This window comes from Hydractinia symbiolongicarpus, chromosome 8 (genome assembly GCF_029227915.1).
Source record: "Hydractinia symbiolongicarpus strain clone_291-10 chromosome 8, HSymV2.1, whole genome shotgun sequence".
Classification (NCBI taxonomy): Eukaryota; Metazoa; Cnidaria; class Hydrozoa; order Anthoathecata; family Hydractiniidae; genus Hydractinia; species Hydractinia symbiolongicarpus.
In genome coordinates this window covers 16,061,323-16,075,257 of record NC_079882.1, presented here as the reverse complement: position 1 = coordinate 16,075,257, position 13,935 = coordinate 16,061,323, and the positions used below count along the sequence as shown (strand labels likewise).

Genomic DNA, 13,935 nt, shown 5'->3' with positions numbered 1-13,935 from the left:
ATATTACTGAAAGTCAAATCTACAAATCTAGACGTGAAAATAAGTCTGCAACTCTGGCCGGAAATGCTGAGCCGCGAAAAGTAAAATACCTTGTCTTTTTTTCTACTTCCCTCTCATGAACGCTGGCTTATAAGGTGTTATAATGATTCAATGTTAATAGTGTGTTGGGTTTTAGAAAAAGTATGACTGTTAAGCTTTTCAGCTTTCTTGTATGTAGTTATAAACAAATCAGGTGCAAAGGCGTTTTTAAACGTCATAGGTTACCTGAGTAAGAGGTGCATTACCGTTACCCCTAGAGTAATAAAAAAAATTCAGTATAAACGTTATTTGTCACATTTAGTCGGAGCAATATCGACTGGATAGGTCGCTATATTTATCATATAAGACAGCATAAATGGCAAGGTGTGGAAAAATAAGTCGTCGTATATTCACCGTAATACTTCAAATAAGTCAATCAAATTTTTTAACTATTTTGGGCGGGCATTTAATCAAGGCTTCATTTTAACTTGATTGTAACTTATCTGCGTAAAAAATAAAAAATTATATTCAACAGAAAACAGATTTACTTCCAAATATTGTCAAGGTTAATCCTGCTAAACTTAGTCAAATTAGATATCCACTAATATAAATAAAGGGTTATAAAATGGAGGCGCTTAACAAAAATATCGCGTTTGTTTCGAGGAGTGTTTGCTTGAAAGAAGCATTTTTGTATGTACAAAAAAAGCGATCAAAAGTTTACTTTTTGTTCTTTTCCTTTCTTTCTATCGTGCAATGCGGGCAATACCATTTTCCTTTAGGCTTGTGCGTCAAATTAACGCACCCGAAATGGAACCACTCGATTTGGCATTCCTCATTATCACAGCCAATCATATCGCCGTATGAGATACTATTACATACGCAATATACCGGCTCATCCGGATCGACAGGCAAATCATCCAGCGTTGTTTCTCTCTCCTTCTTTTTCTTCTTCTTTACTTTAGTTTGTTTATTATTGTTCTTTTTTGTTACTTTGCCAGCTTTGTTATTCCGTTCAACTTTCTTTTCTTCTTTATCTTCCTTTATTTTATCTTTGTCTTTCGTTTTATCTTGTTTTTTCTTTGTATCCTTTCTTTGTCGCATTTCAACTTCCTCCTCTTCTTCTTCTTCCATTTCAACGTCCTCATCGTCCTGACCGTTCTCCTTGGCTGTATGGCGAGGACTAGTACTGCTTTTGTCATTTTTCTCCTGCAATTTTTCTATGGTACGTACTCTCCGCATGCGCTTAGGCTTTTCATAAATACTCTTGACCAGTTTTTCATTACTCTGCATATTTTTAGATTTTTCCAGTTTTACACGATGGGTGTTAGAAACAGTGTTCTTAATGTCATCTTTATGTTCCATATCGATACTTTCCGCTTCTTTGGAGACTAACTGCGCGCGTGCTTCAACCAAGTCAACTATTTGGGAAATAATGTTCAATTTCTCGTCACCAAATTGCTGTGATTTGATAAGACACTTTTGTATTTTTGTTAAGAACTTCCTTTTTTCCTGACTAGTATCTTCCTTTCGATACATACATAACCAACGTCCTATTTGTTCTAGCTTTGTTCTATACAATACATCGTATTCACGTAACTGAGAAACATGGCGTTGTATATCTAGAGGTAAGTTTTCTAAGCTGTCTATAAAATGTTCCACAAACTCTGTGTTTGGGATAATCGGTAAAACAGGAGACTGTGCCATTTGGATCTTCAATATTCAAATCAACCTAAAATGGAAGGAGTTGACAAATAAACACACACTGTGGCAATTTCTGTTAGAAATGATGCACTTTTTATTTTTAAACAAGTTTTGGCAAAAAATTTCGTTTACTTCTAACCTCTTAAGAAGTCCAGAACGAATAAAACAGTGTTTTATAAAGATCAGGATGAGAGGGTTATGGCCACGCTGGTTAGAATTTTAGTATATTTATAAAAAAGCGTATATCATAAAAACGTACGTAAATAGAAACGTAAAACACACTTTTTTATTGTGGATTAGTTTGAAAAATTAAAAATAAAGTAGTGTTAAACAGAGTAATGCCTTTTATATTTATTATTTTGTGCCAAATTCTATTATTTGATACAAAAAGCTATCACAAGGGGAGGGGCTGTAAGTTAGATTACAATTGTTAATTCTTTTCCTGCCAGTTATCATGGTCATTGTCACAAATCACAAATTCAGATCGTTAGGATCTCTTAATTCAATCATTACATCAGTTGTCAATGCATCGTTCAAATATGACAAAATTTGGTCAGTCATTCCAAAGAACCTAGCATAATGACAAGTGTACAACGGTAAGTTTTTATTTGCGCGTAAGTTAGTCACTTAATTAAGCTACCACGCATCATCCATCGTTGGCGATATCATTTCTACCGTAAGGGTATAATTCTACGATGGCTCACTTCTCTTTTAATTTAAAAGCATTTTTCTTCTATGATTCAAACAGTTTTCATCTGTATTCTTACACTTCTCTTCCGTACTTTGACACTTCTTTTCTGCACTTGACACTTCTCTGCACGTGGTCCGAAACTTTGTCTTCACAACTAAATTTAAAACTCTGGTCCCCAAATTTACACCCATGGTCTGTATATTTTATTCACTTTTCGCAAGAAGTATACTTGGCTAACACGTGCTTAATCTACCAACAGTTTTATATCGTAGCAGGTCCCGGTGCATGTGCATGAATAAAATAATATTACAAATCAATTCAGATCAATAGCAGAGTAGTTGGTTTATGATTTTATTAATCAATAGACAAGATAAATGGAAAAAGAAATGGCTGTCCAGAGTCCTCAAAATAATGGTAGTGTCCACCAAGCAAACTACAACATGCTTTCTTTTATCTTAAGTCTTTTGGCTACACCCATAAAATGTTTAAAGAGTTATTAATTACTAACATCACTTGACCTTTTTCATGGCCGAAAACAAGTATGTCATTTATTCACCTTCGTCTCCAGAGATTCATCTGTTATATATAGAAATGGCAAAAAACCTAGGGTCAGTCATTTATTCAAAAACGTGAATTATCAAAATTCAGTTCAATCAATATTCCGGACCAGAATTGGTCTGGAAATTTTTTAAGTTCATGGAAAAGTTGAATTGGTTTTTATATTTCGTCACAAAAAGTGGAGTTGAGTCCAGTGAAGATTCGGCTTAATGGATGCAAGCCTCAAACGTTTAAACGTTTAAATTTACATAAATTAGGAAATGTTTTTTTTTTTTACTTTCAAAACAAATTTGGCGCAACTAATAACTCCTTTTCGAAATTGGTTATAAATATTCTAAAATGAGCAGAGTTGCTTTTATATTCTTAAAATATTGAAGGATATAACAAAATAAAGCTCACCCAATCAGACACTTTCTAACCTGCAGTTATAGCTGTATGTAGCTTATAGTACAAACAAAAAAATATAAACTAGAAAAAATCAATTAGCCATTTACTGTTTCAAGGTTGTTATGTCATCTTGGCTTAAATAATATTAATGTCCAGTAGAAAGTGCTTGTGGTTTATTATGCAAAGTATAGTTGCAGGAACATAGCATATATCATCACGTTCAGGCTATATAAGTGATCTTGCAGGGAATGGCAGGTGCATAAACTTTATCAACACATCCCCAATCTATTCGTCAACCACAATGCCAATCCGAGGAGACTCGCACACAAAAAATTGTGATCTTTTAAAATAAATTGGATCTTTTATAATTTGCTTTTCAGCATCATTTATTGTTGAAAAATCAATTTAATGAATTGACTAGAATGGGTAAAAAATCATGATAGTTGCGAGTTTCAGGGACTGTTTTTGTATATGTATTCTTTTCTTTCAAAACTTTTCTGGTGGCTTCAAATTTTCAAATGTAATAAACCGTCAAATTTCATTTTGGAATCGTAGAAAAAAAAACATGTTGTATTTGTTCCAAAATCCTCAAAGTGGTAACCTAATAATAACAAATCTCTTTCAATTTTAGTTCTGCAAAGCACAACCATCTGTAAAATAATGAATACATTGCAGATTTTTAACTAAAAATTATTTAAAAATTTAATCGTTTCTTCTATTTCGTACACAGTCAAAGCCATGTACTAAATCATCTGATACGTAAAACAAAGAATCAGGATTCAAGACGCATAAAGGCAGCACAAGAAACGGTAAAAAAAGAATAAATCCAGATCTTATTATTACGAGTTTAAATCTCGTAATGCTTCTTACAGAAAAATATCGATCAAGATGGATAAGTTAAAATGAAAAAAACAACTGAGAAGCATTAACCTTCTGTTTTAGGGGGACAATCCAACCTGAAGGTGCAACAGTTAACGTCGATACCATACTAAAACTTTTGTACAACTTAAGAGAGATTCCTACATATCTTAAGACACTAAGTATACAACACTGAGATACAACCGTGTATCCTTTTTGGTTCTTTAATTAAAAAGATAACTTGTTTTTTTATAAAATTTCCACATAATAAATGCAAGAGTTTAAAACCCCACGCTCCCTAACACAATTGATATTAATCTTAGCTGCTTGAGTTTGGATACCCCCCAGTCAATTGGGTAATGGGTGGCTTTTATCTTCATGTTGCCACGCTAAATGTCATTTCGTCGTTGGGGATAGGGGTTTAATGTAATGTAATGGCAAAATGATACACCACAGAGGATTTGATTGCGAGTAAATGACATTTTCTGGTTTTCGCTTAATTTGTCTGCCTATCTATTAAAGTTACAGATAAAATACTGACTGGCTGAAACACTGCTCCTGCTCTTTAAGCTCTATAACAAGTAATATATTATTTCTAAGGCTGTGATTCTTATCTTAAGTATTTTTGACAAACTTAAAATGTTTACGCAACTTTAACTTGTGCCACGGCAGACGTTTTGTGCGTTAAAATGAAGCTCAAACGATATTTTGCGTGGCAAAATGAGTATAAAAGGCATCCATAAGGGTTGGAATTTCTCCCAATAAAATAGGTGAGAAAAAGTCCTTCTGTCAGTTTATAACTTCTGTGGTCTAAAGGTAAGATTCTTATGAAGAAAATTCATAAGACATCCACGTTTAAATAAAATCCTGGCAGGAGGTATAGGGCCAAAGGTAATGGCTTTCTTTAAACATGCCACTTTTGTTTCTTGAGATACAATGTGCACAAGCAGTAGTTGAAATATGGCATGAACAAGAAAAATCAATCAATTTGTGCTATCAGGTTTTAAACAAGACGTAATGATTCTAATTTTAGAATGTGCTTTTCCTATTATTCATAAAAGTTTATTATTACCCATTGACTGACTACAAATGTCCTTGCTGCTTGGGTACTTTAACTTTAGCTAGTTCATCATAACAGTATCTACCCATAACCATATCGATAGGCAACAATAACAAAGCATTATTAAATTAACTGGTCGATAAGGCCCGTGGAAAAATCCACTTAGGCAGAAGGACAATAGAAAAATAGGTTGTTTTAAATGTTTTCCTGACGTCAGCAGTGCATATACAAAAAGAAATTGGCGAAATTTATTCGTTGGCTGAAATGTATAGAGGTCGAAACGCTAATCAAAATAATGCATAGGATCTTATGTTTTCAACGAACGCCTATGGAGATAAAAGGGTTTAAAAATTTTGCAGACGTCAGCAAAACACAATTTTTTTTAAAAATTTGTATACCTGTTGCCTTCATCGTATAGATCTTGAAACGCTAATCAAGAAAATGTATAGGATCATGTACTTTTGACAAACGGTTGCTGAGATATTAAGGTTTGAAGGTTTTTTGATGACGTCATCAGCCCGTCCATTCCGAAACGGATTTGGGGACCCACGTTTAGCAAAATTACTCATATTGGTCCTAGGTGGTCCCTAGTTACCCCGCAGTGAAAAATCATTGACGTCACTACCTCGCTTCCAAGTTATTTGGCCTCAAAGTTTTAAGAGCACTGTAATGGCTTCATTAATTTAATATTCATGCTTATGCTTCGAGACCTGCTACAATATTTTAATAATATTTTTATTCGTAAATTGAGCACGTGTTAGCCAAGTATGCTTCTTGCGAAAAGTGAAAAAAACTATACAGACCATGGGTGTAAAATTGCGGACCAGATTTTTAAAATTACTTGTAAAGAGAAAGTTTGGGGCCACATACAGAGAAGTGCTAAGTGCAGAAGAGAAGTGTCAAAATGCAGAAGAGAAGTGTGAGAATATAGAAGAGAACTCTTTGGATCATAGAAGAGAAGTGTTTTTAAATTGGAAGAAACGTGAGCCATAGGGGCTATCGTACACTTTGCCTTTATGGTTTAGATCTTGAAATGCTGATCAAGAAAATGTATAGGATCATGTACTTGTGACAAACGGTTGCAGAGATATTAGGGTCTAAAGGTTTTTTGATGACGTCATCAACCCGTCCATTCCGAAATTTTTATTCTGCCTCAGTGCATTTTTCCACGGGGTTTTTCGACTAGTCCACTTTGCAAAAGTCACAGACAGACAGACAGACAGACAGACGGAACTGGCGTATTATTATATAGATTAGTTGATTTATCAGTTTATTCGCAACTGGAAAAAATCGTTCTTTAGAGCTTTTAGCAAAATAAAATAGAAAGAAATCCTCAGACTTCAAGCTGACAATGTAGACTTTTCTTTTGAAAACTTTTTTAAACAATATAAAACTTATCGTGCCATCATAAACTTTTGTAGAACGAGTAAATATAATTTCCATTTAAACTTTTTTTCTGATAATGTAAAAAATGTTAAAAAGATCTGGGAAATAATAAATAGCCTGTATTCAAGGCAGAAAAAATAATAAGAGTCGAATTCAATCCATAAAAATTAATCACTTAATCATAGCCAACTCCTTTAATTCTTACTTTACCAGTATTGCAGATCAAATTAGGGAAAAGAAACAAAAAACACCAAAAAACTTTAAAACTTCTTTGAAAAATTCTAATCCTTAATCTTTCCTACTCCTGTCAATTCTTATAAAATAATAAATTGTCTAAACTCACTTGACAGAAAAAATCCACAAGTCCTTATAGCATACCATTTCGAATTCTCAATCTTATCAAAAATGAACTATCAGTCGTACTAAGTGATCTTATTATCCCTTTCCACAGGAGTTTTCCCAAAAAACCTAAAATTGATGAAGTTACTTATTCCATCTTTAAAAGGGTTGGTAAATTGGATGACCTGGACATATTTCCTGATTCCTATTATGGAACCATTCTATTATGGAACCATTCTATGAATTAATAGAACCAAATTGCAAATTTTACTGGGACGAGAACCTTCAAACATTTTCAAGAGTCTAAGGGCAAGATAACATCATTAGTCAAGGAAGGCATCTGCATTTTTGACATGTTCCTTGCTCCAACCTGTTTGCAAACAGATTGGAGTAAGGAAGGAATTAGATACCTCCTCCTGAAGAAACACCACCAATGTACCACCAGAATCTGCAATGTACTGTCACAATAGCTGGCATTTTGTATATGCTGGTTCACGCTGTTTTCGTTGTCTGAAAGCAGATATTCTCCAATATTCTTCTTCTCCAGAATAGGCTTTCCAACACATATTTATGGACTATTTTGGATTACCCTCTCATGCGTCAACCAATTTAGTGATTGCATTTGTGTTTACTCCTTCCCCACGGGAGAAGCAACTAACAACATTGATCAGCATATGCAGCATATGCAGACATTCATTTACATCATATGGAGCAGCCCTGGAGATCAGCTCCAATGGTGGGCCCCAACTCACAGCAACTAAATTCCAAGAATTTCTACAGGCATGGGGAGTCAAACACTTTATCTCCTCTGTATTATATCCACAATCTAATCAATCTAAATTAGGAGTAAAGGCCACTAAAAGGATCATCTACAACAACCTATCCCGTAATGGATCCTTAGCCAAGGATTGTGCTGGCACCTTACATTAACCTGAGTTCAGTCCAAATTTTATTTTACTGTTAACTGAGAGATAGCATTCCTGTGCACCCGGCCCACTACTGCCTTCACAAAGGCTAGATCGTCTCTGCAAAAAGAACAAGAAGCAGCTCTTGCCAAACGCACCCACATCATCGTTTAACGTTACAATGATCACACACATCAGCTACCGACCCTGACTGTTGGCACAAAGTGGGGTTCAGGACAAAATACTTAGTGGGAACAAGTGGACCAAAACAGGCACAATCACAGAAGTCCAGGGTCTTCATCAATACGAATATGCATGAATCACTCAGGAAAAATCACCTCATTCTCTGTCACCCCCTCAACCACAACTACCTGATGTCACAACTGATCACTCACGACCACCACCAGTACCACGTGCTGCTCCTCCAAGAACACCATGAGACCTGAAAGTGGTACGGTCACACAACAAACCTGGCTTATTACAATCGTGAAATAAAAAAAGGTGGATAATTGTTCTATCTAAACCAGTGTAACAGCAAGCGGTGGCTTGTGTATTAACTCTATTCATGCTGGGACATTTAAAGGCAGAAATCAACTCGCTTTTAATATCTTGGCAACCACTTGACCTATAGGCAAACCAAATCTTGTATATACAATGTTGAAACAAAGAAAAGAAAATGACATAAGCTATACAAGTGTCAACTAAAGTCACCAGTTTAAAAAAGTAATTTTCCTTTAAAATGATATGATTTGCAACTTATCATATTAACTTCTGTCAAATTTAAATTACTTTAAAGGGGCTACGAACCGGTTAAAATGCTCACATTCCGTATATCCTGTGCACATATTAAAAATCCAGCAAACGCGCTTCGTGCAATGAACAGACCAGTGCACTTTGCTCGCTGGTTCTTTTTTGAAAAGCATATTACAAAAAAATATTACAGCAAGACTTATTCTGGATGAAAACATGACCGAGGTTGGAAAGATAAAAATTCTAGATATATCTATATGTTCAAGTGTGTAAATTACATACATGCTGGAAAATAGCAATTTTTGTTTATCACTGCCATCAGCTCGACTTTCGTGTAAGTCACTAAAGTTGAAAACTAACCCCCGTTCTCTAGCCCCTTTAAACTTACAAAGGTTTGATGAAATGGAGTAAAAACATTTCCGTAACTATGATATAGTTATTATAGTTCCAGACTTCCTGATTATAGCTGTTTTCTGAGATGCTGAAAAATAATTTTTGACTGCATATTAATTTTAACAAAGATACATGGACAGAAAAACAATAATATTCTTATGACTAAAATAAGTCAGATACGGTTGTGTAACACAATTTGGTAATATTTGAAATGTGTGAAATGATGAAATAATCTCTCCCTATCTGACAAAAAGGCCATCATTGCGATTTAAACATTCTGAAATGATTATTTTTAAATTCTGTTATGGAAAACTAAAAAAAAAGTTACCAACTCTTTTCAACATAAAGCAGTTTTCTAACAGCAGTCAGGTTAATTTTACCTGCCCATATATACAACTTTACCGTGGATTGTGTTTTAATGCATATCTGAAGTGACAATAGTTATCTTTTGAAAAAATGCCTAAAGTGGGTGATACACGATCTATATATTTTGTAAAATATGATTAAAAATCTTAAAACTAATCAACCAATCAGTTTTTTTCAAAATTTATCAAAGATTTGCAACCAATCATGTGTTTCGAAATAAAATTTGAATGTTTGTTGAATTTTCAAAATTAAATTAAAAAATGGATTTTGTATCTCCCAATTACTTATGAATGCAAAGTTTGACGTAGACAAATTAGATTGTGTATATATTGCTTGGTGTTTCACTGATGTGTAACAAACCAAATGTTTTAAATTTTTTTCTCTTGGCGATGCAACACATAATTTTTCACATTCTGGGATCCGGGTTAACATTATTAAATTTTAAAAAAGAGAACAAAAAACTTTCAAGGAAAATATGTGGCATATTTGGATTTATCAGCAAAAATTATTTAAAATAGAAAATTTGGAATACCAAAAGATTATTAAAACAGAATTTGTAATTTAAAATTTTATAACAGTTAACCGTAATTTTTACCTGCAGTGAAACATAGATATATAGATAGATGTGCATAATTTGCATGGCTAGCTTCACAAATATCGAGGGATATACCCTGTCTACTATTTCAAGGAAGGGTCATGGCTTTGATGGGGAGTCCTGGAGTATTTAATGCTCTCTTTGAGCTACACAAACTCAATTAGGGTCAGTACTCTGCCAGACAACTCCCTGCAACATCCAATGGCCCACATAGTGTGCAGTCTCCCCAATTTCCCTCATGGCTTGGGTTAACCTGGGGCTATGGTAATATTCAATTCCCAAAATAAATCGCCATTAAAAGTACGAGAGTGATAACCACTAAACTACGGCATTTTCCCCTGCAGTTGATTAGTGGTTATTTTTTCAAAAAGCATCAAAAGTCTGGCTACTAATAGAGCCAGTTGTATTTAGTGTATAAACTTGTAAAAATTTGCATGTTTCCATATATTTTAGAATTCAAATATGTCATGAAGTAAGAAGTAGCTAGTACGAAAAAGCTGTTGCAACATCAACCATATTTTTTGTTTTTTTAAATATTTTAATTGGGTTTTATGAAGTTTTCCCTACATTTGTTTTAAATTTTTATGAAACTCAACATTTGCATTGTTCCGAATGCCAGGATACTCAATCAAATACAATAATACAATAACCAATAAAAAACAGATAAATTGATGTTTAAGTATAGGGCGGCAGTTAGTTTGTATATGCTAGTTAACATATTTGTCCTTGATATTTACTAATGTAATTATTATACATATATCAAGAGAAAAGCACTTACGATCCCTAACAAAGTAAATATAATAAACGCGCCATTACATTCACAAGCACCATGTTTTTGTTATTGTTTTTTGATGGCCTGTTTTATCGAGGAAGAAATGAATTATGTAATAGCCTCGTTTCGAAATAGCAACAAGAAAAAGTTCCACGAAATATACACAGGAAACCGCAACCTCGTCCCCAGGTTCTTGTAGCCCCTGATCCATTATTACGAAGAGTGCTGCTATATCAACTTCATCAAAGGAGGAAAATGCCCTGAAAACGAGGTTGAAGAAACCGGTGTCAGTTTAATTTTTTTTTGCATAATCTAAACTTTCTTGGCATCCATGCGATCTTTCTAAACGAGTTCAATAGACGGACGCAATATGTACAGGAAGGAAAAATATACTTTTATCTGCTTTAGCTATTGATTGATTGTCCTCTTCAGTTTAAAGAAGATAGCATTAACATGGGACCAAAACGGAGCCCAAGCAAAGTATAGCTCCATCTTCTTAGGATAAATTTCCCTTTTGGTATGACCCCGTAAATTGTCAACTATTCTTTGTATTCATGACTTTTTTAAGGATGTGAAAATAAAAAGTGACCGTAAACCTCTTCGCCCAAAGTGAAACAGGATTTTTTTTCAATTTTGGAATAACAGAAATCCTTGCGAACGGGGTTAAAAACAGAGTTAGAGGATAATTTTCCCATTGCAGTATGAATTTAATTTAAGGAGATGAATCTTTGAGAATCTTTGACTGTATCCCTGCTGTAAGCCACACATTGACAATCGAATATGGGAGGCTGTGTAGGGTCAACCAAAAAAAGACAAGTTTTGCTCACACTCTTGATGCTTGTAACGATATATATATATACAATATATAAGAAAAATGTATGTAGTGATAAATTCAAAAATGACTACAGGTGAAATATAATAAATATTTATAAACTATATATTGCTTACCAGCTGCCAAGTGTGAGAGCTTTGAAAAATAAACTTGATAGAGTTGTTGAATAGACTTGTTGAAAAAATTTAAGTTCTTGTAAAGATTATTTAAAACTTTTCTTGACATTGATTTTATGACTTTTTTCTTAACATTGAAAAAGACGTGATCACGGATGGTGACAGTAACTTATCGCTCACAAAATGAATCTCATGACCGTCGTGATTCATTAGAATTCTTAAGATGTGTTTTGCAATCCCACCAAATGTGTCAGGAAGGTTGACTTCCAGGTACATGTAAAACATTGCGTCGATAAATGTGAAATTAATCAAAGGTGTTGTAGACATAACTATTGACTTCAAATACTTCATCAATGTACATTTCGGACATTTTAGCTTAGTTCCACCAACATGACTAAGTGACAGAGGGGACTGACGTCAGAGGATGTCGTAAAACCTTCGCCATATCTATGCTATTTTCCAAAGATGACCTCAGAACACTACTAAGCACATCTCTAACCATACATGCAGGCAGCGACGACTTTGCTGTCTTTACTCGAAATAATCTTTCTGTCACATTCACTTGAAATGTACAAAGTTTGCGGCGGCTGATTCGTCCTTCGAAACATTTGGATTCTTTCCCTGCATTCTTTACTAATTTTTTCTCTTACCTCGTTTCCGACCCAATGAATTGATAACAAGAATGTAGTCGTTTCCTCTTTTGCTGATTTTCCAGTTGAAATAATAAAAAGGAAACCCTTATCCACCGTATCATTAAATGGATTTAACGTATCTTCATAGAAATTACCTTCTTCAAACTTTTATTATCATTCCTGTTTTTTTGTACGGCTTCAAGTGTCGTGAAACATCTTCTTTCTTATCCAGTCCAAGATATCTGAGCGTCTGAGTTGAGGAGAGTTGTCGTTAAAGAATGTAATTCTACCCAAGGTTGACGAGCAGTGATGGAATTATGGTTATTGATGTGATTCCTTTCTTTGGCTTTGCGGCATCAGCATTAATAATATGCTCAAGTGTGAGGTCGACTGGCGATCTTAAAAATGTTTCCAAAGTGCGACGAATTGAGAAAGGCCTACTTTGAATTGTTCGAACACTTCAGAGTGGGTGTTTCGAAGCCTTAATAAATTGTGATAATATCGTATCATCCATCTGGCATAATTATGGTGGTTCAAAGAAAGAAAAAAAGCTTGTGATTTCTGGGATACATGCTGCAAACAAATTTAAAATCAACAACTCTTCGACTTTTACTAAAAGCATGATAGATATGCATTGTATCAGTCTACTTGATCCAAAAAATCCGGAGTCTTGCCATCCAAACCTTGTCTAGTTTTACTGGAAAACAGGATGTACCTCTTTATAACTCCATTCATATATTCTTTCTCGTTCTCGTTGCAAAGATCCGGCTCTCTAAAGTTGCTGCAGATATCAATTTGATCAGTGTTTAGCATGATCGTGAAGTACTTGAAATGTAAAATTTCCATTGCTAAAAACATGATTTTATGGAGCCTTCTGCACCGTTGTAACGTTTGTATACTGATTTGTTATTTTTTATTCAGTTCAGTTTAACAGGCAACTTAGCAAAATCAACCAGTAATGTAAAACGCATGGAAACAATTTCTGCAGCTGTGAAAAGTAGTACCCCATAGTTTTATATATATAGTTTATATAAATTTTTATAACAGGTCAAAGTATCGTTTGTTCATCCGTCACAAAAAATTACAAAAAAGGGTTTCGTTATAGCCTTAGTAGTACACATAGTTTTATACGCACAAGTCATCCAACATCCGGAATTCCAACAGTTTTTATTTAAAATTTTAACAGTCCAAGTTTTTGTGGAAATTCTGATCAAGCTGGCAAACAAATTTTTTTTTATCCTAGAATGTTCGTTCGTTCTAAATTAAAAAAATAAAATAAAATCTGCGGTCAACTAACGAGAAGTTAAACAAGTTATCATTAATATGTCAAATTAAATTCACATTAACAACAACAACTTATTTGCTTGAAATTAACCCTTTGAACTCCACGGGACGTATATATACGTCACAATTTAGGCTCTTGACTTAAAATGTTCCTGTCATTCCGTAGTTCCCACGAAATAAAAAAGATTTTCAGGCAACATAACTTTCTCAATGCTTCATTTACAAGAAAAAAAAATTACAAAAAACAAAGTCTACAGAGCATATTCATAGTTTATATGTGTGTTACATCATA

The 13,935-nt window shown here is 34.1% G+C and overlaps 1 protein-coding gene across 1 annotated transcript; it reads right to left on the bottom strand.

Annotated features, from left to right (window-relative positions):
• Nucleotides 1-670: 670 nt before the first annotated feature.
• Nucleotides 671-10,919, bottom strand: LOC130654367 (inhibitor of growth protein 1-like). Its single transcript, XM_057456931.1, has 2 exons — nucleotides 10,786-10,919; nucleotides 671-1,747 (listed from the first exon to the last, which is right to left on the bottom strand). Exon 2 carries the CDS (start codon nucleotides 1,720-1,722, stop codon nucleotides 736-738), a length of 987 nt encoding a protein of 328 aa, XP_057312914.1. The 5' UTR covers nucleotides 1,723-1,747; nucleotides 10,786-10,919; the 3' UTR covers nucleotides 671-735.
• Nucleotides 10,920-13,935: the final 3,016 nt, after the last annotated feature.

Bases quoted from the DNA above. Each gene is read 5' to 3' on its own strand.
- LOC130654367 (XM_057456931.1), bottom strand. From the start codon at position 1,722: ATGGCACAGTCTCCTGTTTTACCGATTATCCCAAACACAGAGTTTGTG.